Source organism: Etheostoma cragini, unplaced genomic scaffold, assembly GCF_013103735.1.
Source record: "Etheostoma cragini isolate CJK2018 unplaced genomic scaffold, CSU_Ecrag_1.0 ScbMSFa_3753, whole genome shotgun sequence".
NCBI lineage: Eukaryota > Metazoa > Chordata > Actinopteri > Perciformes > Percidae > Etheostoma > Etheostoma cragini.
The window spans coordinates 5,147-29,997 of NW_023268054.1; the positions used below are offsets into that span (position 1 = coordinate 5,147).

A 24,851-nucleotide genomic window follows, 5' to 3' on the forward strand; every position below is an offset into this window, starting at 1 on the left:
GTAAACTGGTTTTGCCAAGGCCTTCACAATCTCCTGACTTCAACATAATGTAAATCTATGGATATAGCTTAAAGTAGTAGAAACCTCAAAGAACTGGAAGACTACTGGAAGAAGAAAGGGCGAAGATACCTCAAACAAGAATTAAAGTCTCTTGGCTGGATACAAGAAACGTTTCCAGGCTGGGATGGTGGGGAGTACAAGGTATTAACTCTGCAGAGGCCCAAATTTTATAAAGTGTAAATTAAGTTTAACTTTTAGTGACATTTAATACGAATGTCTCAATTGTCATTTGATGCCTTTTGGACATTTTTCTATCTTTTCTTGGCTTCTTTATGCATATTCATTCAACTTACCTGGCTTGCCCAAACTTACCACACATATACTGTACATCTCAGTGAATGGCTACATGCAGAGAGAGTTGTATGGAGCTGATGGCCTTGCTTAGCGTTTTCTAAATTGGCTTGAATGTACCAGATGTGAATTATTATTAAAAGTCCCACACCAACCCTTTAAACTCTGCTGTGCAAACCCAGCGTAAAGTAAAGTGACACATGGTCTTTATTCTTGTTGATTTTTAAAGTGTGCGGGACCTGTGACCTCCCCTTTCCGGCCCCAGCTGTTTGAAACCCTGGCCTAACCCCCTCCCGAGCAGGGCCGCGTAGCCGAGTCGGTTGACGACGGTCAACCCTGAAACTACAAACTCAATAACATTATTTACAGTCACAGTCAGTCTGTGGAATTATTAATGATTATTAAAAACTAATAACTACAGCAGAATCTGACGACATTCATTCTTTAACAGTCTCACAGGTGCTAATAGTCAAGAGTGTTTCCCAGAATGCACTGCACCGTGCCAGCCACGGCAGCATTAAAAGGTTTTGGTGTGTATTTGTGTGTGTGTGTGTGTGTGTGTGTGTGTGTGTGTGTGTGTGTGTGTGTGTGTGTGTGCCAGGGCACGTGAATGCATGCATGCAATCATTTCTTTATCATCTTCTGTCGGTCAAGAAACTTTTGTCTTCTTTCAACTGGAACCTCGTCCAGACTGATCCCATGACCCGACCTAAGAGACAGGGAGCATAGTTATTATTAAAATAACAATAACTTGTGTTTTGTAGATGTGTGTGTGTAGATATGTGTGTTGTCACCCTCCGGTGAGGTCTGGAGGAACAGGAAGGGGACTATTGAAGCCGTCTCTCCCCATCAGCCAATACGTGTCCACGGTTCCTTTCACCTGCACAAACAGTTCAATCAATCTCGGGATGACCTCATGATATCTGTTCATGGAGATAATCTCAGGATGAACTCATATCTGTTCATGGAGATAATCTCAGAATGAATTTGTCCGTTTCTGAAGATAATCCCATGATGAATTTATCTGTTTATGGAAGTAATCTCAGGAGCAAATCATGATATGTGTTCATGGAGATAATCTCAGGATGAACTCATGATATCTGTTCATGGAGATAATCTCACAACTCAGCAGAGTCTATGAGGCAGTGAGAACCAAGTCCTGGTTGGCAAGAACGGAGGCACCAGAAGAAAAATATGGCCTTGATGAAGCACTCTGAGAAGCATAGGCAAGATCATAGGTAACTGTGGAAAGGCACAGAGAAGCCCCAATAGGAACATGAAATAAGTACCCTTCAAATTTGTGGACATCTGCTGTGCAACATGTGGAACGGCAACACTTTCCAAAATTCTTTAATCCCCTCAGATCCAAAACTGGGTGAAGCCTGCCACATCTGTTCTAGATCAGTAAGTAAATGGAGTAAACTGAAGCCTGTACCCCTGGCCTAAAGTGGAATCTAACTGGTTAAGTGTGCTGCTGCTGGGAGAAACGTTTGACTGAAGAGGGACAGCTGGCCCCAGCCCTAGTAGTGAGAAAAAAATCTGCAACACTGACCTTCATCGCAAGGCTACAGGCGGCAAGCTTGTATTCGTATAATCAATAGTATACAATTTCAGCTAGTGAAAAGATGAAAACGTTATAAGCTAGGCGAAGACGCTGGAACTTAACACCTTAGCCAGTGTCACTCCGAGGTCACAGGTGACAATGTGATATGAATACTTAAATCACATTTCATCCAAGATTGATCCACTTTATGTCCATAATTCATCGCGTTTTGGCTCATTTCAGCCGTTAGCTCGCTGCTCCGTCTCTCCTCTGTGTCTGTTTTCAGGAAATACAGGCCCCAGTATACCCATACGTGGGCGATAACGTCACCCATCTTGTATGGAAGGCCAGAGGGGACAAAAAGGCCAATTGGCTGTATGAAAGGCCAAGAGGCGCACATATTTGACACGCATTTGCTTGTGTAGCATTGCTGTGGGTGTAATATCAATAAATATGACATTATGTTATAATTGGCAAGTAAATGTCATGAGAGCAAAAGCGTCTTGACTTTCTTTGAAAAAATGTATGTATTTTGTCAACTGTATAAGTTATAATGATTATTTCTTCACAGTGTGACTCCCAAGACATATAAGAAGTGATTGAGTGAGTAGAAAGGAAAATGGCTTATTCATTACTTATTTGTCTGTGATATCAATACATAGCTGGAAGATTCATGTTCCGTTTTATTTATTTATTTGTCTTTAAGGCCCAGGCTCAGAGGGTTAAAATGCGCATTAGCAAGACTAAAGATGTTCAGTGTTTAGACCTGCCTCTGGCAAAACAGACAAACCATGTCATAAAACTCCCTGCAGTAATACACACATTAACCATCATTGCAGAATATCTTGATAAACCTTACACAGAAGGACTCAATAAATACGTACAAAATAATAACAAGGGCTGATGCTTCCTAATTACAAAATAAGTAATAATTAAGGTCAGTGTACATGATGGAAAAGTGGCATTTAATGTGCCAGAGGCCACCGGACAATCCCTCATGTTTGGACTTTTCGGACTGTTGCCACCAGGGACAGCAGATTGTAGCTCAGAATCACAAATCACCCTACCCCTAACCCCGGTGTAATGTCCAGGATGGAAGTTACCTGGGCCTTTCTGGTCTCTATGTGGTAGCCTGCTTTGAGGCTGGTCAGGACCTTCACTGTGCTCAGACTGATGTGGATCCTGTAGGCTGGAGGATCAACATTACTTATTAAGGTTAGGGTTAACACCCACAGAAGATCTATATTTCAGAATAAATTACAGACTTTTGATTTTCTACTTACGCAGTCCAGAGGATTCCATGAGTGAGGCCGTGGTTACTGTGTCTCCAAACAGACAATACCTGGGCATGGTAAGACCGACAACACCTGCCACCACTGGACCTGCAGACAGAAAGACAGATAGAGAGAGACAGGTAATATCAATCTGCCGAAGAAGATATTTGACTTTAAAACTTGAGAAGCTTAGCGAGAGAGACTGAGAGAAGTGATGCTCACATAAGCTACTGAAACCTTTGTTGTTTAACTAGAAAACCTGGATACCTTCACAGACAAAAGGATTATACTAATTATAGTATTTCCGATAGTATTTTGTGTGTGTGTGTGTGTGTGTGTGTGTGTGTGTGTGTGTACCTGAGTGCAGTCCGATGCGTATCTTGACTTTGATCTCCGGCATGTGTTTGATCTTAAATTCTCCGATTGAGTGAAGCAGTTCCAGAGACATGTTGGCCACTTCTCCTGCGTGCCGATTCCCATTTCTATTGGGAACACCTGAAGCCACCATGTAGGCGTCTCCTATTGTTTCTACCTGCAAACACAGCACAGTTTCAGTCTGTCAATCTGTACTCACACTGACTGTGTTGGTCCTCAGATGGTCTGGTCAAACAACATGAGACAAAAAAGTCCCAAGACAAATACAAAAGCTACAACGTAAGGGGCCAACAGCGCAGCGGTGTCAGCTGACAAAATAAAGAGAAATTATAATGTCTGCACAGTTTAGAAACGGTCCCACGGATGCACTCCCATTTCTGTTTTTCTGAGTGACAGCTAATGAGGTGGAGCGTTCTGCTAATGCTACCTTCGAGGGATTTAAAGTCCATGTTGCAGGTTTAATTTTCCAACAAATTTGCACTTATTGATTGTTGGTAATAAACATTTGAACTGTTATCCACTGTATATGATATTGAAAAGTATCAAAAATATAAAATAACACGAAAATGTAGGTCATATTTTACAGTGGTTTGCTTTTCACACACAATGCATTGCATGACGTCACGCAAGGGAGACGATAGGCCAGCCAGCTTAGAGAGACCATTGAGAGTTACGAGAGATAGAAGACAACAGTGTAAGAAAGAGTGTTCAGCAGCAGATTATAGATAATACATACATATACATAGATAGCCTATATATATATATAGCTAGACATATAGATAGACAGACAGTATTGATAGATATATTTAGAGAGAGAGAGATAGATAGCTATAGCTAGCATACCGGTATAGCTAGCGAGCTAGCTAGCTATAGGTTAGCTAGCTAGGTAGGAAAGTTGGTACAATTTTTCCGTGTTAGGCGGGCCGATTTTTCAAAGACGGACGTAACCAAGAACTCAAAGATCTAAAAGTGAAACACAGCTTAGACGTGGGATGTTGTTCGGCTTTTCACAAGTTTAGAGCTAGCTAACGCTACGCCTCCGGACGTTAGCACAACAGCGTTAGCCTAACCTGCTAAGTAAATATTACAACTGCCTTTGGTGTTGCCTATATATGCGTCCATGTTGTCAACATCATACATGTGGCATTATTGCACCTTTTGTACTATAATTGTAATTAACGGAATAGTAAGCATCGCTCCTACGAGATGGGTGGGTTTTTGTTACGTTACACTCAAAGCTAACTGGCTATAGTTAGCCTGTACGGATGCTAGCGGATATAGCTAACGTTGTGTAGCAACTTCGGCAGTAGAGTTTCGGTAAGCTATCCACGACAGCGTTGTCGCCCACAATCAACCTGCAGTGATGTTTGAAATAGAGACACGCATATCGTTTCTATTCCCGGAGATCCTGGACATTATTTTCATTCATGACATTAAAAATAAATGAAGAGTAGCCCGAGTGTGCGCGGTATGAGCTTCGCGACCGGAGGCTAGCTCGCCTAAAGCACCCGCTCTCCACCCACTCACTCCCCTACAGCACCCGCTCTCCACCCTCTCACTCCCCTACAGCACCCGCTCTCCACCCTCTCACTCGCCTACAGCACCCGCTCTCCACCGCAGCTTCGCCGCCACACACACACGCACCGGCCAAACAGCGACACGTTTTTACCGGAGGATGAGGTAAACACTTAGAATTAACACTCGGGGATGCCTTCTATTCCTAAATCTAGATAAGTGTACCAGTACTTATCTGAACTAACAACATGATCCCTGTCACTAGATGGAAAGAAAACGCTGACGTTCACTCGCTGCTATTCACTGACAGTAAAAAGTAAAGTCATTGTATGCACTGCTGCGTTGCTAAATAAAGGAGACAAATAAAGGAGATAAATGAAGGAGATAAATAAAGGAGATAAATGATGAGACTTCCCCACAATCTTGACAATTCCTCATTTGCCCTCTCACATCTGGCAGGTTGGTAATTATTTGGCTGCTGGCCTTTCCTCCTCTTCCTCATCCCAGTCAGTCACCATAGTTCTAGTGCCAGGCTGAGACTTAACTCACTCGAGTGACGTCATTGCCGAATTGACTCCATAAAACCGTGAACACCAAAAATGACCAAAAACTAACTTTTAAAACTATTTGGAGACATTTTTAAAAACAATATACATATCTTGAGTGCTTTTTGTACCCAATAATCAACAGTGGTGGTTAACTTGCAACATTGGCTTTAAGATTTCATTTTCTAATCTGACAATAGAACTTGTAAGTAAGTGAATCACAAAGTACTTCACAATATCTAATACAACAAATTAAAATACCAACTGTGACACCAATGGGGTATTTATACAGTTTTACAACTGTAGTTATTATTGGTTTTTGGTTTATTGTTGTTTGGAAGACCCATACCCTCAAGTCAAAACATTATGAATCAAAGTTAAATTCAAAGTCATTATGAATCTTCATCTAAGTTTTTACCTTGTAGACGTCGTGACGCGCAATGATGGCATCAAACATCGTGTAGAGATCGTTCAGCAGGTCGACCACCTACTCACCCACACACACACACACACACCAAGTGTCAGTGATGTGAGCAGACAGATGATCACCAGGTGTTTGAACAGTTCCTACCTCGATGGGTTCACTGAGAAATGAGATGGTCGTAAATCCGACGATGTCGCTGAAGTAAAGAGTGCAGTCAGAATAATGTTCAGGCTGGACCGGCTTCCCTTTCTTCAGAGCCTGAGCCACGGACCTGAAACACACACACACACACACTCACATTCCATCCCAGGGTTAGGGTTTCCATCCCAAGAGTTTCCATCCCAGGGTTAGGGTTACTATCCCAGGGTTAGGGTTTCCATCCCTGGATTAGGGTTTCCATCCCAGGGTTAGGGTTTCCATCCCAGAGTTAGGGTTAGGGTTTCCATCCCAGGGTTAAGGTTTCTATCCCAGGGTTAGGGTTTCCATCCAAGAGTTAACAATGACTGAACAGCTCCTGATGGATTTTCAGACAACTATCATTGAAATACTTAGGTACTGAAGAGATCTCAAATTTCTGGATGGACATCAAGGACAAAGATGAAGTCAAACTAATGTAAATGATATCAAAGGCTGTCTGAACAGGTGACTGTGAGCTCTGTATTTCCTGTCTGTCTGTCTGTCTGTTTGAACTGGTGAAGCTGTGAGCTCTGTGTTACCTGTCTGTCTGTCTGGGGGTTAGGGTTAGTAGAAGTGGAATATTTGTTAAAATGCAGTTTGAAATCATAGTGAGAGTGTCATACTTTGGCAGCAGCTGTCCGATCAGCTTATCGGTCTTTTGTCTCTCAATCTCCAGTTCGTCAGTGCGTTCTCTGATAAGGTCCTCCAGGTTGGAACTGTACTGCTCCAACATCCTCAGCATTGAGTCAATGATGTTCGCCCTCTTCCCTTTGTTAATGCCCCGAAACTGCAAACAGGGGGGACACAGAGAAGACAAATCTGGTAAGAACAGGACAAGACACATGTCACAGGGGAGAAATGAGAGATAATAACGGGACAAAACACAGGACACGCATGAGACAAATGCAATATAATCACGGGACAAAACACAGGACACAGGAGAAAAATGAGAGATAACGGGACAAAACACGGGAAACACAGGAGCGAAATTAGAGATAAAGCCCTCATCAGACGCTGCTGTCTCACCTGGTTAAAAGACAGCATCTCACCTGTTTGCACCCTCTGTGACCGAGAGACTCGCCCACAAGCAAAAACCATAAAAGATAGAAACTCACCGAAAGTTGAAGCTAAAACGTAATGAGTTAGCAGTCACGGAGGTCTCTTCCGGGTACGTCTAGCCTCTACAGGTGATTTTCTATCCAGCCTGGAATTTGTGCCTTTTTCGGGGTTGTTGAGCATTAAATCCAAAGCGTTACATCCATTTATTTATCCACATTATGTCCATAATTCATCGCGTTTTTGCTCATTTATGCCGCTAGGTCCCGCATTCCATTTACATTTCTTCAAAAAAAGCCCAAATATATAATATATAATATAAATATGTGCCAAATCTCAAACCAGTGGGGCCATTTCCTCTATAAAATGGTAGATATCTATCTTGTTTTGCTATAGCATCTTTGATCGCATATGAGACTAGTTTGACTGGGAAGTTTGACCGTTTTAGGACTCCATACTCTTTGGCTGACGTTGTCTCGCATTTATGGGCAGGCTGCTACCTTTTCTTCCGTAAACACAGACAAAGGAGAGATAGAGCAGCTGGCGGCAGAAATGAGCCAAAACGCGATGAATTATGGACATAAAGTGGATCAATCTTGGATGTAACGCTTTGGATTTAATGCTCAACGACCCCGAAAAAGGCTGGAAGTTCCAGGCTGGATAGAAAATAACCTGTAGAGGCTGAAAAGACCCGGAAGCAACTTCCATAACCGCTAACAACTTAGCTTTTGGTGAGTTTCTATGTTTTATGGTTGTTAAATGATTAAACTATGAATCAGAGGTGCTGTTTTTTCTTGTGGGCGAGTCTCTCGGTCTCAGAGGGTTAAAAGATTGTGTCTCACCTGGTTAAAAGATGGCGTCTCATCTGGTTAAAAGAAGGCGTCTCACCTGTTTGAAGATGTGGTCAAAGCCCGGCCTCTGACTCGGATCTTCGCTCCAACACTCGTTCATCAGACTGAGACACTCAGCCGGAGCTTCGTCCTCAGAGACTATGGGTCTGCAGAGAGGGGGGGGGTTCTTCAGATGCTCCACGATCTCTGAGAAACAAGGAGAGAGAGAGAGAGACAGGTGGAGAGACAGATAGGTTAGACAGATGGACAGGCAGGCAGACAGGCAGCTAGAGAGACAGACAGGTAGAGAGACATATAAGTTAGACAGACGGACAGGCAGGCAAACAGCGAGACAGATAGGTTAGACAGATGGACAGGTGTAGAGACAGATAGGTTAGACAGATGGACAGGAGTAGAGACAGATAGGTTAGACAGATGGACAGGTGTAGAGACAGATAGGTTAGACAGATGGACAGGAGTAGAGACAGATAGGCTAGACAGACGGATAGGCAGACAGGCGTGCAGACAGACAGACAGACAGGCATGTCTCACCTTGTGCAGGCATGTCCATCATGGCGTAAGGAAGTGTTCGTGAGATCACTTCCTGGATGATGATGGAGAAACTGAAAACGTCTCCAGAAAATGAACCTCCTCGGACCGGATTCCTCAAGAGCTCCGGAGCCGTCCACAGCAGCTCTGAGATTCGGACAGGTGGAGACACAGACAGGTGGAGAGAGTGAGACAGACAGATTGGCAGACAGACAGACAGGCACAGTCTATACATATTTGACATTTTTCTTTTTCCATATGTTTCAGCAGCAGAAACAAACCTTTAGCTTCATATCTTAGTTTTTCAACTCATTTGACTTTTGAATTTATCAATTTCACCTTGCGGGTCCTCGGGAAGGATGATGTTCTCAGAGTGAAGGATCATGGGTAGTCCATAGTCTGTAATCTTGAGAACGAAACGTCCATCGACTAAACAGTTTGTGGATTTTAGACGGCCGTGACTCAACCCTCGTAGATGGAGGTACTTCATCCCCTGAAACACAGAAGGGCTTTTATTTTTCATAAAGAACAGAGAAGGTCAGACAGGGAGCTCCTGTGTGACGGACAGATGTCCCAACCTTTGACGCTCACATTAAAACTCTTTCAAATAGAGAAAGTCCTTCTTAAACACCAGCACTTCAGGAGGAGCAGGATGATGACGGCGTCAAAAAGGATTTTGGATTTATGCTTGCTGGAAGATATCCTCGTCTCCTGTGTTCACATTAGAGTTCTTTGGGGTAGATATGCTGAACATGAAGCTTGGTGGCTTGCCCACTACAACACATATTGCAGTTAGGGTTATTAGTTTTAAATGAAGGAGTGGACCTGACATTTAATATCTGCATTAGAAGACATCCCTGCAGTGTGGTCAAAAAAGACTGGGATGTAAATTTAAAATAAACGCCTGAATAATATCCAGTCATGGAGTCAAGATTAAGACCAAGGGTAAAAAAACAAGATCCAAATCAAATCTGCAGCAAAGGTACCAAATACAGTGAGGAAAATAAGTATTTGAACACCCTGCTATTTTGCAAGTTCTCCAAATTAAAAATCATGGAGGGTCTGATGTCCTCGTAGGTGCATGTCCACTGTGAGAGACATAATCTCAAAACAAAAAACAGAAATCACAATGTATGATTTTTTAACTATTTATTTGTATGATACAGCTGATAATAAGTATTTAAATACCTGAGAAGATCCATGTTAATATTTGGTCCAGCAGCCTTTGTTTCCAACGTTTCCTGTAGTCCTTCACCAGGTCTGACACCCTGCAGAAGGGATTTTGGCCCCCCCTCCACACAGATCTTCTCTAGATCAGTCAGGTTTCAGGGCTGTCGCTGAGAAACACGGAGTTTGAGCTAACTCCAAAGATTCTCTATTAGGTTTAGTTCTGGAGACTGGCTAGGCCACGCCAGAACCTTGATCTGCTTCTTACAGAGCCCCCCTTGGTTATCCTGGCTGTGGTCTTCAGGTCATTGTCATGTTGGAAGACCCAGCCTCGACCCATCTTCAATGCTCTAACTGAGGGAAGGAGGTTGTTCCCCCATGATTTCAAACCATGACGTCTTAGTGCATTACCAACAGTAACCTTGGAAACGGTGGTCCCAGCTCTTTTCAGGTCCTGGACCAGCTCCTCTTGTTTAGTTCTGGGCTGTTTTCTCACCTTTCTTAGGATCATTGAGACCCCACAAGGTGAGATCTTGCATGGAGCCCTAGTCCGAGGGAGATGGACAGTCATGTTTAGTTTCTTCCATTGTCTAATTATTGCTCCAACAGTGGAACTTTTTTCACCAAGCTGCTTGGACATGTCCCCGTGGCCCTGTCCAGCCTTGTGGAGGAGGAGAAATTAGTCTCTAGTGTCTTTGAGCAGCTCTTTGGTCTTGGCCATGTCAGTAGTTGGATTCTTACTGATTGTATGGGGGGGACAGGTGTCTTTATGCAGCTAACGTCCTCAAACAGGTGCATCTAATGTAGGATAATAAATGGAGTGGGGGGGACATTTTGAAGGCAGACTAACAGGTCTTTGAGGGACATTATGAAGGCAGACTAACAGGTCTTTGAGGGTAAGAATTCTAGCTGATATACAGGTGTTCAAATACTTACTTGCAGCTGTGTCATACAAATAAATAGTTAAAAAATCACACATTGTGATTTCTGGATGTTTTTTAGATTATGTCTCTCACAATGGACATGCACCTACGAGGACAATTTTAGACCCTCCATGATTTCTAAGTGGGAGAACTTGCAAAATAGCAGGGTGATCAAATACTTATTTTTCTCACTGTATCTCATCCACATGAATCGGAAAGTCATCAACCATAACAACTTTCTCCAATGTAGTAATAAAGGACAAAAGATCACTGAACTCAGACATAAAACTGTTTGAACCACAGGGTTCAATGAGAGACATTAAAACACAAAAAACGGGTAGCAGTAGGAGTAGTAGTATTAGCAGTAGTAGCAGTAGTTGTAGCAGTAGTAGTATTAGTAGTACCTTGATGAGGTCCATCAGCAGCGAGGACTTGAACATCCAGTCCAGTCTCATGTCCCCGTCGGCCAGCAGGTCTGCCAGACTCCCCCGAGGACAGTGCTCCACCACCAGAGCAAAAATCCCAGAGTCCAGGAACATGCCCACGTAGAGGTTGGTGTTCTCGTGTCGCATCTCCCTCAGCTGCAATATAATGGGACACATACTTACTTCACTGTCAATTTAGTGAAGGCCAAAAGTTTGGACCCACCTTCTCATCCAATGAGTTTCCTTTATCTTCAGGACTATTTCCATTGTAGATTATCACTGAAGCATCAGAACTATGAATGAACACATGTGAAATTATGGACTTATCAACAAAGTAGAAATAACTGAAAACATGTCTTATATTCTAGTTTCTTCAAAGTACCCCCCTCTCTTTGCTCTGACTACTACTTTGCACACTCTTGGCATTCTCTTGATGAGCTTCAAGAGGTTGTCACCTGAACTGGTTTCCCAGCAGTCTTGAAAGAGTTCCCAGATTGCTCAGCACCTGTCGGCCCTTTGCCTTCACTCTGCGGTCCACATCTCCCCAAACCATCTGGATTGGGTTCAGGTCCAGGGACTGTGGAGGAGCAGCACTCCATCACTCTCCTTCTTGGTCAAATAGCCCTTACACAGCCTGGGGGGGTGTTTGGGGTCATTGTCCTGTTGAAAATAAATGATGGTCCAACTAAACGCAAACCGGATGGGATGGCATGCCGCTGCAGGATGCTGTGGTAGCCATGCCTGTTCAGGATGCCTTCAATTTGGAATAAATCCCCAACAGTGTCACCAGCAAAGACTTGTTTCCTCTCCTTAGCCGTGGTTTCCTAGGCTTGTTTCCTCTTCTTAGCCGTGGTTTCCTATCTGCTATTGGACCATGAAGGCCTGATCCAGTCTCCTCTTACAAGTTTTTCTATCATCTGCTCTCTGATCTGAGCTGCTGTAACTTGTGATTTCTGAGGCTGGGGACTCAGAGGAAGTTATTCTCATGTTTCAGTTATTTCACTTTGTTGTTAAGTCCATAATTCCACATGTGTTCATTCATAGTTCTGATGCTTCAGTGATAATCTACAATAGAAATAGTCATGAAAATAAAGGAAACGCATTCGATGAGAAGGTGGTTCCAAACTTTTGGCCTGTACTATTTCTATATTTATTTACTATATATATATATATATATATATATATATATATAATGAATTTGTCAGAATATTAATCCATATACAATCAACAGTATATGAAGCAATTTGATGTCTTACACAGTAACTTAGGAAGTATATTATGTTTATTATGCTTTTATTTCCTAACAGAATATAATTGTCACAGTTTTTAATGTTTTATGTAAAGTGAATGAACTTCGTACATGGCTGAAAAGACTCCGAGTGTTTTGATTCACAGCTGTTATCTTCTTTCCAACGGGGATCTTCTTCAGCCAAACCCAGTCTCCCTGGCAACAACACAACCAATCAGAGCACACCGTCAGTAAGTCAAGCAGACAGAGAGACAGGTAGACAGACAGGCAGACAGATAGGCAAGCAGACACAGACATACAGACTGACGGACCGACAGACAGACAGAAAAGCAAGCAGAAGACAGACATACAGACTGACAGACAGACAGAAAAGCAAGCAGAAGACAGACATACAGACTGACAGACCGACGGACCGACAAGCAGACAGACAGACAGACAGGCTGACAGACAGACAGACAGACAGACAGGCAGGTGTACCTCCAGGATTCCAATATTGGAGCTCTCCGGTGTCGTCAGGATGTAACTCCGAGCGATCGAGCGCATCGGAGTATTTACTTCCAGAAGACTCCTCATGATCGACTCATCGTTCAGTTTCTACAAAAACCCCAACCGCAACGTCATCAACGACAAAACGTCTCCAGCTACCAAAGACTAAAATCATCAGTTCATCACATCATCTTCTAAGAAAAGAACAGGCCGCTAAATTCTGGAGATTTCTATTCTGGATCAGAGCTGACCCTGCAGATCCTGTTTGGATCAGGTCTCTGGCACCGGGTCGGACACAAGAACCCAAAAAACATAAAAACTGTGTCAAAACAGCAAGAAAACAACATGTGTTCTCTGAGTACTGTAATGGTAATGAGAACCTTAAGGAAACAGTTTCTGACCTTCTTGCTGACTTGAGTGTCGATGAAGACGATGTCGTCCAGAGTCAGAACCAGTTTGGTTGTGTTCGCTCTTCTCCTGTAAGTCCTGAATGCAGATTATTATAATGAGTGTGTGTCTGTGTGTGTGTCTGTGTGTGTGTGTGTGTGTGTGTGTGTGTGTGTGTCTGTGTGTGTCTGTGTGTTTGTGTGTGTGTGTGTGTGTGTGTCTGTGTGTGTGTGTGTGTGTCTGTGTGTGTCTGTGTGTTTGTGTGTGTGTGTGTGTGTGTGTGTCTGTGTGTCTGTGTGTGTGTGTGTGTGTGTCACCGTCACCTGAACCAGTAGATGAAAGATCCAATTCCGGTGCAGAGCACCAGAAAGATGAAGAACATGGTCCCAGAGCCCAAACCTGCAGAGAAAAACTAAACTGAGAAAATACACTAGGATGACATTATTGTGACCAACAGCAGGGGGAGCTGTTTACCTTGGGCTGTGGCCCACAACCCTCCCTCCCCCCTGTAGGTCAGTGAATGCACCGCAACCTCCTCCCCTCCTCCCTTTAGGTTAGTGAATGCACCCCCCCACCCCACCCTGCTCCCTGTAGGTAAGTGAATGCCCCCCCCTGTAGGTCAGGGAACGCACCACTGCTGCAGGCCTCCTCTGGATTGAACCAACAGAAGCTGGCCGTGGGGGGTTTTCCTCCAGGGAAGATGAAGGAGTGACTCAGTGGTCTCATACCCTCGACCGTCCTGTCCGTGTGCGTCGGAGAGAGCGTGTGTGTCGGCACGAAGCGGTCGCCGTTACTATCCAACACCACATACCTGGCCTGCAGGCCACGCCCATCTCTACCTCCATACAGCTCCTAGAGAAACCACAGAAGAAGAGAGTGGCAGATATGATCAAGGTGGTAAGTGGTAATAATATTAATTAAATAATAATACTGAATAATAATAATGAACTAACATACATGAAATAATAATACTGGCGGAGAAAAGTATTATATACAAGACTAGTGGTGTAGTCTGGGTGCTGAGGATACTGGGATTCATGCTTCCAGCTTCCCACTCGTCCATTTCAGAGCACTGCGTCCTGGAGCCACGCGTCCCCTGCCAGGCGTCCTGGAGCCACGCTTCCCAGAGCCACGCGTCCCCAGCCACGAGCCTCCTGCCACGCGTCCCCAGCACCGCGTCCCCAGCCACGCGTCCCCGCGCCAAGCGTCCCCGTGCCACGTGTCTCCTGCCACGCGTTTCCTGCCACGCGTTTCCTGCCACGCGTCCCCTGCCACGCGTCCTAGAGCCGCGCTTCCCCGAGCCACGCGGCCCCAGCCACGCGCCTCATGCCACGCGTCCCCGAGCCACGCGTCCCGGAGCCACGCATCCCAGAGCCATGCGTCCCGGAGCCACGTATCCCCAAACAACGCGTCCCCAGCCACACATCCCCAGCCACGCATCCTGGAACCACGCATCCCCAAGCTCCTTGGGGTGTTGTGGACCTGAGGAGAAGGAGGAGCTCCTGCAGGGTGTTGTGGACCTGAGAAGGAGGAGGAGCTCTTTCAGGGTGTTGTGGACCTGCGGAGAAGGAGGAGCTCCTTCAGGGTGTTGTGGGACTGAGGAGGAGGAGGAGGAGCTCCTGCAGGGTGTTGTGGACTTGAGGAGGAGCTCCCGCAGGGTGTTGTGGACCTGAGGAGGAGGAGCTCCTGCAGTGTGTGGTGGACCAGTTGGTACATTGCGTATAACTGTGCACCACGTAGACTACACCACTGTTATCGACACATTATAATAAAAACATGTTTAAAAAGGTTAAAGGTTTCTGACCTGATTAAAGCCCTGGAAATCAAAGCCTCCATTTGATTGGACGAGCTGATCACCTGTCACCCAGTGCCCCCCCCCTGCCTGCCGACGCTCCTCCACCGCCTTAGCAACGAAGTACACCATGTTGAAGATGGTCCCAAAGACCGGAGACACCTTCAGACAGAAGTAATCACGTTATACACAAAAAAAAAACGGGATTAGAGTTAGATTAGCCAACCAACCAATACTGGGGATTAGGGTTGGAATAGGGTTAAAATACAACACCCGGGATTAGGGTTAGATTAGGGTTCAAACCAATACTGGGGATTAGGGTTGGAATAGGGTTAAAATACAACACCCGGGATTAGGGTTAGATTAGGGTTAAAACCAATACCTGGGATTAGGGTTGGATTAGGGTTAAAATACAACACCCAGGATTAGGGTTAGATTAGGGCTAAAAAACAATCCTGGGATTAGGGTTGGATCAGGGTTAAATTACAACACCCAGGATTAGGGTTAGATTAGGGTTAGAACCCAATATCCGGGATGTAAAGCACGTATAGTTGTGTTGTTTTTGCTGTGTAGTAGTTGTGTAGTTGTGTGGTGGTCGTTTTGTAGCATGTGTAGTTGTGTAATTGTGTAGTATTTGTTGTATAATAGTTATGTAGCATGTGTTGTGTAGCTGTCTAGTAGTAGTGGTGTAGTATTTGTTGTGTATTAACCTCAGTTGCAGCCTCAGCAGAGCGAATCTCTCTGGTTATTTTGTGTTGTGTATTATGTGTTGTGTAGTCGTGTAACAGTAGTTGTGTAGTAGTAGTTGTGTAGCTTTTGTAGGTGTAGTTGTGTAGCATGTGTTGTGTAGTTGAGTAGTAATAGTTGTGTAGTTATTTTTTGTGTATAAACCTCAGTTGCAGCCACAGCAGAGCGAATCTCTCGGGTTATTTGAGCCTGGCGAAAAGCTTCGAAGAAACTCTGGTCCGACGCCATGGTAACGGTCAGCACGGAGCTGTAGGCGCGGCGAAGCTTCGTGTTATTCGTCAGCTGAGGAAATACTGTGTCCTGATTGGACAAAGGAGGGAAACAGGGAACTTTACTCAGACATGAGTAATCAGATACTTATCTAAAGTTTCTCCTTAAGAGAAACCTGGTATTACCTGGTACGTGATGGTATTATCTGGTACGGCATGGTACGGCATGGTATTACCTGGTATTACCTGGTACGGCATGGCATTACCTGGTTCATGATGGTATTACCTGGTACGGCCTGGAATTACCTGGTACGGCATGGTATTACCTGGTACGGCATGGCGTACAGCAGGGCATCGTACGGAATAAAGATGTATCCGTCGGAAACCATCCCCATGTCCAGAGCAGCCAATAGGAGCTCTTCCTGATCCTGTCCACCGATCAGGACGGAGCTCATGCACATAATCACCACTGCAAAGGGAAATTAGAAAGTGGTTATCTGCAGTTCTATGTCCTCTATGACCAGTAATGTCCGGTTCAGACCAAAGAGTTGCAACGAGTAACTACCAGCAGTGTTGCCATGGAAATGACTCTCTTCTATCACAGATGGGAACCGCATTCAGTGCTGCTGTGGCGCAGTGGTAGAGCGGTTGCCTGCCAATCAAAAGGTTGGTGGTTCGATCCCCGCCGCTGCAGTCATTGTCAAAGTGTCCTTGGGCAAGACACTGAACCCCGAGTTGCCCCCGGTGCTGTGCATCGGAGTGTGAATGTGTGTGAATGTTTATCTGATGAGCAGGTGTGTAGATGTGTGTGAGTGTGTATCTGATGAGCAGGTGGCACCTTGTACAGCAGCCCCGGCCACAGTGTATGAATGTGTGTGAATGGTGAATGTTTCCTGTAGATGTAAAAGCGCTTTGAGCATTTGTTAAGACTGGAAAAGTGCTATATAAATACAGCACATTTACATTTACATTGCTATTCGTTGGAAAGATCATCAACGCAAGCGCCACTTTAGGACGGACATTTCCTAATTTCTCTCTGTATTTCCAACAGATGCTCCAGCAGTTTGCTACAGATGCCAGACGTATGATTCAGGTACTACGTTAAAAGGAAAAGGAGGGTTTCCATATCATAATACTTCTTCTTATATTATGTATATTAATAAATCCAGTGTAAGGAGAGTCACTTAACTTAATGTTAGCTTGGAAGGATTAGCATTGTGGTTTCAAATAAAACAGGAGACCCCTCTTACATCCTAAAACCAGCCTCTGGAGACTCCACCAGCTGACTTCTTTATCGGCTGTTGAACAAGAAACGTCTCTTACGTATTAAAACCAGCCTCTGGAGACTCCACCAGCTGACTTCTTTATTGGCTGTTGAACAAGAGACGTCTCTTACGTATTAAAACCAGCCTCTGGAGACTCCACCAGCTGACGTTTCTATTGGCTGTTGAACAGGAGACGTCTCTTACGTATTAAAACCAGCCTCTTAAACCTCGATCAGAGGCTGGTTTGAGTCCATCTGAGACGCAGAAACCTTGCAAGGGCGCACATTCTGAAATGGTTTCATCTCTAATCTTTGGTCTGAACTGGACTTTGGGGTTTTCTAAACCAAGTGATCATGTGCAGATACATAATGTATCTGTGTATGAAGATGTTCATCTAATCTGATCTGTTGAACAAACAGCTCTGACCTTTGACTTTGTCGGCTTCTCTGATCTTTCTGAGTGCCTCCCGAGGTCCGCCCTTGTTCTCTGTTTCCATGGTAACCACCGGACCAATCGGCAGGCCCAGAGCTCGGAGCGCCGAGGCTACTTCCTGTCCAGTGCTCTCCCATAGGTCGGATGGAGCTGATGTCCAACGTAAAGAAAGACAGAAACTTTATCAAACATCATTAATGTGATGGCAGACTTCATTGGCGTCTTTACAGTCTTGTCCACAATGTTGGGTTTAAAGGTATTTAGGATCTCCCAACCAGAGATAAGACCAGGGATAAGACCTGAGATAACACCTGAGATAAGACCTGAGTGACACCTTAATTAAGACCAGAGATAAGACCTGAGATACACCTGAGATAAGACCTGAGATAACACCTTAATTAACCCTCTGAGCCCGAGACACTCGCCGATGAGTAAAAAAAGCACCTCTGATTCATAGTTTAATAACTTTTGAACGATACAAGCGATTGGCTTACCTCCGGTTGCGTTTAAATCCTGACGCTTCCGCGATTACGGCGGTCTTTTCCGTGTCTTTCTAGCCTCTACAGGGGATTTTCTATCCAGCCTGGAACTTCAGCCTCTTTGGGCTTTAAATCCACACTGTTATATCCAAGATTGATCCACTCTATGTCCATAATTCATCGCGTTTTGGCTGATTTGTGGCGCTGGCACCTTTGCTCTTCGTCTCTCTCTCTCTCCTGTATTTTTTTCTTTTCTTCTCTTTTCAGGAAGTACATGCCCATTTATGGGAGATAAAGTCCCCCCTCATGTATGGAAGGCCAGAGGGGACAAAAAGGCCTATAGATTCTATGAAAGGTCAAATTGTGCACTATTTAGACACACATTTGCTTGTATAGCATTGTTGTGGGTGTAATATTAATAAATATGACATTATTATGTTATTATTGGCATAACTAAATGTCATGAGAGCAAAAGCGTCTTGACTTTCTGTGAAAAAATGCATGTATTTTGTTAACTGTATAAGTTATAATGATTATTTCTTCACAGTGTGACTCCCAAGACATATGAGAAGAGTTTTAGAAAAGAAAATGGCTTATTAATTAATAATCTGTCTGTGATATCAATACATATCTGGAAGATTCTTGTTCCGTTTTATTTATTTATTTATCTTTAAGGCCCTACAACCATTTTTTAAATGCAAGTGACCTCACTGCAACCCAAATATTCTAATAACCCAGTTTGTCCTAAAAAAAATGATGTTCATATCTTGACTGTAGACCACAGGGTTGATGTTTTACAAGCTTTTTATAAAATAAATCCAGACGGAAAATAAACTGTAAAAATGGCCTCAGGGCCCCCAGGGTTAAGACCAGAGATAAGACCTGAGATAACACCTGAGATAACACCTTAATTAAGACCTGAGATAATACCTAAGATAACACCTTAATTAAGACCTGAGCTAACACCTGAGATAACACCTTAATTAAGACCTGAGATAACACGTTAATTAAGACCTGAGATAACACCTAAGATAACACCTTAATTAAAACCTGAGATAACGCGTTAAATAAGAACTGAGATAACACGTTAATTAAGACCTGAGAAAACACCTTAATTTAGACCTGAGATAACACCTGAGATAACACCTTAATTACGACCTGAGATAACACCTTAATTACGACCTGAGATAACACCTGAGATAACACCTGAGATAAGACCCGAGATAACACATTAATTACGACCTGAGATAACACATGAGATAAGAATCCTAAAGTTGGGTAGGGTTAGCTTCTGTATTTAGGATTAACCAGAGAAAACCCCTGAGATAACATATATATATTTATATACAACACATCTGGTTATCAACATATTCAACGTTATCCCACCGGTGATGACAGCAACGTGCGCCCAGCGGAAGAACCGCAGCACGGTGAACAGCACCCTGCTGGGCGGCGTGATGGGCGGCAGGTTCGGCCAATCAGCATCCAGACAGCCTGGCGAGGCAAGGCCCGCCTCCCAGTGCTGAGCCAATAGGGAGGCAGCGTGGCAGAGGGCGGGATTAAAGGGTCCAATGTAGGCGTGGCCGTAACCCTCCATGTCGCCAAGATCTGTCAGCGCTGTAATAAAAACAGAGAAGAAGATAATCTAAAGGTCTTTAATTATATACATACATATATGTCCACTGATTGGCTGACAAACCTTTGGAGGCGGAGCAGCTCTCGTCCAGCAGTTTGACGTCGTACCAGTATCCTCGGCTCATTCCCATGTCGCTACGTAACCGTGACAACGCCAGGTTTGCCGCTGCCGTCGGCATCGCCCGGGTGAACATGGGGTCACATGACCACGGGCCAATCAGAGCCAATTTAAAGGTTGCTGTCCAGACCTCTGAGACGCATAGCAACAACAGACAGGACCCTGGCAACCACCTTGGAAGCTGCATCCTGGAAACCTGAAAAAGAACAGGAAATTTGTTTATGTAAATTTATATTTATAAATACTGACTACATTATAATATATACACACTACCGCTCATACGTTTTAGAACACCCCAATTTTCCAGGTTTTTATTGAAAGTTATGTAGTTCAATGTCTTATTGTACTCTGAAATGAAAGAATAGAACAAATAAAATAAATAAAGTTAAAAATGTATTAACCAAAATGTTTTCTTGTTTTCCCCCTTTGGCAGATACAACAGCTGAACACACTAGTTGGGAATCGAATATTCTTCAGAAGTACTTCCCATGCAGTACATGTGGGTCAGGTTGCTTTGCTTCCAGTTTCTGTCCAGTCCATCCCAGACCACCGTTAGTCAGGGGACTGCGCCGCTCGTGGTTTTAAGATTATCCAAACCTCCTAAGGTACTTAGCTTGGGCTAAAGTGTTGGGTCATTATCTAGAATATAGATTATTACAGATGATCATCTTTTCTTTTCATAATGTAGGTCTGGCAAAGCTTGGGCTAATGTGTAGAGTTATTATCTAGAATATAGATTTACCCTAATACCCCTATATATATATAGGGCCTACATTATATAATATATATAATGTAGGCCTACCCCTGACCAACGAGGCGTGCCACATGGTACTGTATGGCATAGTACCAGAGGTTACTGCATGGCGTGGTACCACAGGGTACTGCATGATGTAGTACCACAGGATACTGCATGGCGTAGTGCCAGAGGGTACTGCAGGGTGTAGTACCACAGGGTACTGCATGATGTAGTACAACTGGGTACTGCATGATGTAGTACCAGAGGGTACTGCAGGGCGTAGTACCACAGGATACTGCATGGCGTAGTACCAGAGGGTACTGCAGGGTGTAGTACCACAGGGTACTGCATGATGTAGTACAACTGGGTACTGCATGATGTAGTACCAGAGGGTACTGCATGACGTAGTACCACAGGGTACTGCATGGCATAGTACCACTGGGTAATGCATGATGTAGTACAACTGGGTACTGCATGATGTAGTACCAGAGGGTACTGCGTGGCGTAGTACCACAGGGTACTGCATGGTGTAGTAGCATAGGGTACCAACCCTGGATCCAGTAAAACAGCCCCAGACCTTCAGGCTCCCCCCTCCATATTTGACAGTTGACGGGCTCAGGGTAAGGTAGTCACACACTGAGGAACCATCCTTTCGCCTACTCAACAAAGTATAAACATCCTGCGTGATGAACCGAAGACTTTAATTCTTTAATTCATCAGTCCATAACACCTTCAAGTCTTCAGTAATCTAGTGTTTCTTGGCCCAGTCACGCCTCTTTTTTCGTAATCTGACGTCTTAGCAATGTCTTTCTTTCTGAAACTGGACCTATCAAACCTGCAGCTCCAAGTCTTCTCCTTACAGGTGAAACTGACTTATAATGACCACTATGAACCTGAGCTTGAAGCTGTTGTCTTGTCCTATCACTCAAGCTTTGACTCTCAGAAACTTGTCTTCCAACTCTGTTGGGTCTGCCAGACCTCTTCCTGTCAGAGCCTTTGATGGTGAAGAACACTGTCTCACTGACACCTTGACTTCGTATCTCTGTAGGAAAGACCTACATTTTAAAGTATTATGATGGTCTGTCTCCCTTCCATTGTTAATTGCCTTCCCCCCCATTTTTATAACACATTACTTTCTGCAGTAAAATACTGTTAAAAAAATAATGCTCAAAATGGTATGGTACCACAGTGTGTTCCAGGACAGGGTGTGGTACCACAGTGTGTTCCAGGACAGGGTGTGGTACCACAGTGTGTTCCAGGACAGGGTATGGTACCACAGTGTGTTCCAGGACAGGGTGTGGTACCACAGTGTGTTCCAGGACAGGGTGTGGTACCAGAGTGTGTTCCTGGACAGGGTGTGGTACCAGAGTGTGTTCCTGGACAGGGTGTGGTACCACAGTGTGTTCCAGGACAGGGTGTGGTACCACAGTGTGTTCCTAGGAGTTAATATCTGACATAATTCTTTAAAAGGAAGACTTAATCTATGACATCATTTTTAAAAGGAAGACTTGGAGTTAATCTATGACATCATTCTTAAAAAGGAAGACTAGGAGTTAAACTATGACATCATTCTTAAAAAGGAAGACTAGGAGTTAATCTATGACATCATTCTTAAAAGAAAGACTTGGAGTTAATACATGACATTCTTAAAAGGAAGACTAGGAGTTAATCTATGACATCATTCTTAAAAAGGAAGACTAGGAGTTAATCTATGAAATCATTCTTAAAAGAAAGACTAGGAGTTAATATATGACTTAATTCTTAAAAGGAAGACTAGGAGTTAATCTATGACATCATTCTTAAAAGAAAGACTAGGAGTTAATGTATGACATTCTTAAAAGAAAGACTAGGAGTTAATATATGACTTAATTCTTAAAAGGAAGACTAGGAGTTAATCTATGACATCATTCTTAAAAGAAAGACTTGGGGCCCCACTTAAAAGCCCCATGTCTGGGAACATTCAAGTTAGTAGTTGACGTTTGAAATTAAACTGGAGTGTTTTCTGTTAGCTGTAGGATCTGAAGTGCCCCAGAACTGGGGTCAGCACTGAGGGGGGTGAGGCAACCGCGGCGTCCTGGAAGTGGTATCCTCTGATGGATGAGGCAATTGGGGGCAGGCCGTCAGTTACGCCGCCTGTCCTCATTGCCTCATCTTGCCAGGACGTGGCGGTTGTCGAGCCGCCCTCAGTGGTGACCCCAGAGAGGGACCTTACCACGGCCTGTGCGACATCCACTCCGAAACAGAGGAGGGTGGATGTCGCACAGGCCCTCAAAGACCTCCAAGAAAAGGATGACAGTTTTGAGAGGGACATGGTGAATATGGAGGAAAAGGCAAGAGAGAGAGAGGAGAGGCGGCATTGGGAGGCAGTGGAGAGAGAGGAAGCAAGAGATGAGAGAGGAAAGGCGGCATCGGGAGGCAGTGGAGAGAGAGGAAACAAGAGATGAGAGAGAGGAGAGGCGACATCGTGAGGCAGTGGAGAGAGAGGAACGGCATTTAAAAGAAATAAGGGAGAGGGATGACAGGAGAGAGAGGGAGGTGACGGAGAGAGAGGAGAGGAGAGACAGGGAGGGAGTAATTAGTAATTAGTAACTAGTTCCAGCTTCTAAAATGTGAAATCCACACAGGGCAAATAGCTGTACTACAGCAGCTCAAAGCAAATACATCAGTATAACAAGTAGAAAAAACTGAATTAGTTATTATTACAATGATAGGCTAGTAATAAAACATTTATTCTTGAAGTTAACACGTCCGTTGGACATAATTTTAAGTACTCCAATTTTGCTGAAATAACTCATAATGGCTAGTTTTTGGTGTTTTTTTAAAATTATTTAAGAGCAAAAGTATGAACATCAACATACCGGTATATTTTCTGCTAAAAGCAGGCGGATGATACGACGGCGGCGTCGCAATCCTCTCATTTTTGCAAAAAAAAGAGGGCAGATAGAAGCAACAATAAACAGAATCACATTCATCTTATGAACAAAGTAGAAGTGTATTTTTCGCGGGCGACAGTAGGTGGCGGGAATGCTCTCTTTCTGGGTGCAAATCACAATTTCACAGAAGAAGAAGGAGGAGGAATGAGCTGTTGTGATCGTCATTTCCGGTAAGTACATCAAGAAGTGCGCGATTTGAGACAACACTCTCCAGTCAAATCTTACGCACTATGCAAGTAAGTACGTAGTGTACGAAGTGCACTTCCGTTAGTGCACTAAGAGAAGTGTGCGATTTGGAACACACTATTGGAGTTAATATATGACATCATTCTTTAAAGGAAGACTAGGAGTTAATATATGACATAATTCTTAAAAAGGAAGACTAGGAATTAATCTATGACATCATTCTTAATGCTCTGATTGGTTGGAGCGCTGTCCTATTGGGTGCAGAGGGAATCTGTTTGTCCCCCTCTCAGACCGAGCCCAGCCGATGGGGACCCAGACCCAACATCTGGTGATGGTCTGGCTGGTCACCATCATCAACTTCCATAAAAAACCTAAAGTATTTTCCAGTGAGGAGAGGCTGAGTGAGAAGGCGTATGGAGGTTACTGTCCCTTTAAGGACCGGTTGGCTCACACATTTAATCCAATCACTGTAGCACACTATATAAATATATACTGTGTATATATATTTAGCTATATTAGCTTTCTGTTATATTCTCTGTCCATAATCTTCTGAACATCATTTGTTTGAGTTACCGTTTTGATCATCAGAGATGAGAGAACACCAAACAATAACCTGGAAATATTAAAATAAACATTAACCTGGAGATATTAAAATAAACAAAAAAGAACCTGGAGGTATCAAAATAAACAAACAATAACCTGGAGATATTCAAATAAACAAATAATAACCTGGAGATATTGTAATAAACAAATAATAACCTGGAGATATTCAAATAAATATCAAACTAACTAACATCTGACCAGAAATCTTTTCTATTGGACTCATCTAAGCTAATTTAAAACCACACACACACACACAGTGTTACCTCGTCTCACAGATTCATCAAAAAACTGTTTCAGTCGATTAAAGAAAAACACCGAAACGAACACCGTGCTGCAGAAAGAGCTGGTAGGACGAACAAGCAAGAGAGAGAGAGAGAGAGACAGAGAGAGACAGAGAGAGAGAGAGAGAGAGACAGAGAGAGAGAGAGAGAGAGAGAGAG

The 24,851-nt window shown here is 43.8% G+C and overlaps 1 protein-coding gene across 1 annotated transcript; it reads right to left on the minus strand.

Moving 5' to 3' along the window:
* Positions 1–274: 274 nt before the first annotated feature.
* Positions 275–24,771, minus strand: LOC117940923 (retinal guanylyl cyclase 2-like). Its single transcript, XM_034866048.1, has 24 exons — positions 24,675–24,771; positions 19,900–20,149; positions 19,587–19,817; positions 17,716–17,871; positions 16,351–16,493; positions 15,960–16,115; positions 15,081–15,230; positions 13,909–14,128; positions 13,600–13,675; positions 13,291–13,375; positions 12,881–12,997; positions 12,515–12,598; positions 11,134–11,310; positions 8,979–9,132; positions 8,643–8,786; positions 8,149–8,297; positions 6,828–6,991; positions 6,175–6,298; positions 6,022–6,090; positions 3,526–3,700; positions 3,178–3,276; positions 2,998–3,083; positions 1,146–1,231; positions 275–1,060 (listed from the first exon to the last, which is right to left on the minus strand). Exons 2-24 carry the CDS (start codon positions 20,138–20,140, stop codon positions 976–978), a joined length of 3,171 nt encoding a protein of 1,056 aa, XP_034721939.1. The 5' UTR covers positions 20,141–20,149; positions 24,675–24,771; the 3' UTR covers positions 275–975.
* Between the last annotated feature and the right edge of the window lie 80 nt (positions 24,772–24,851).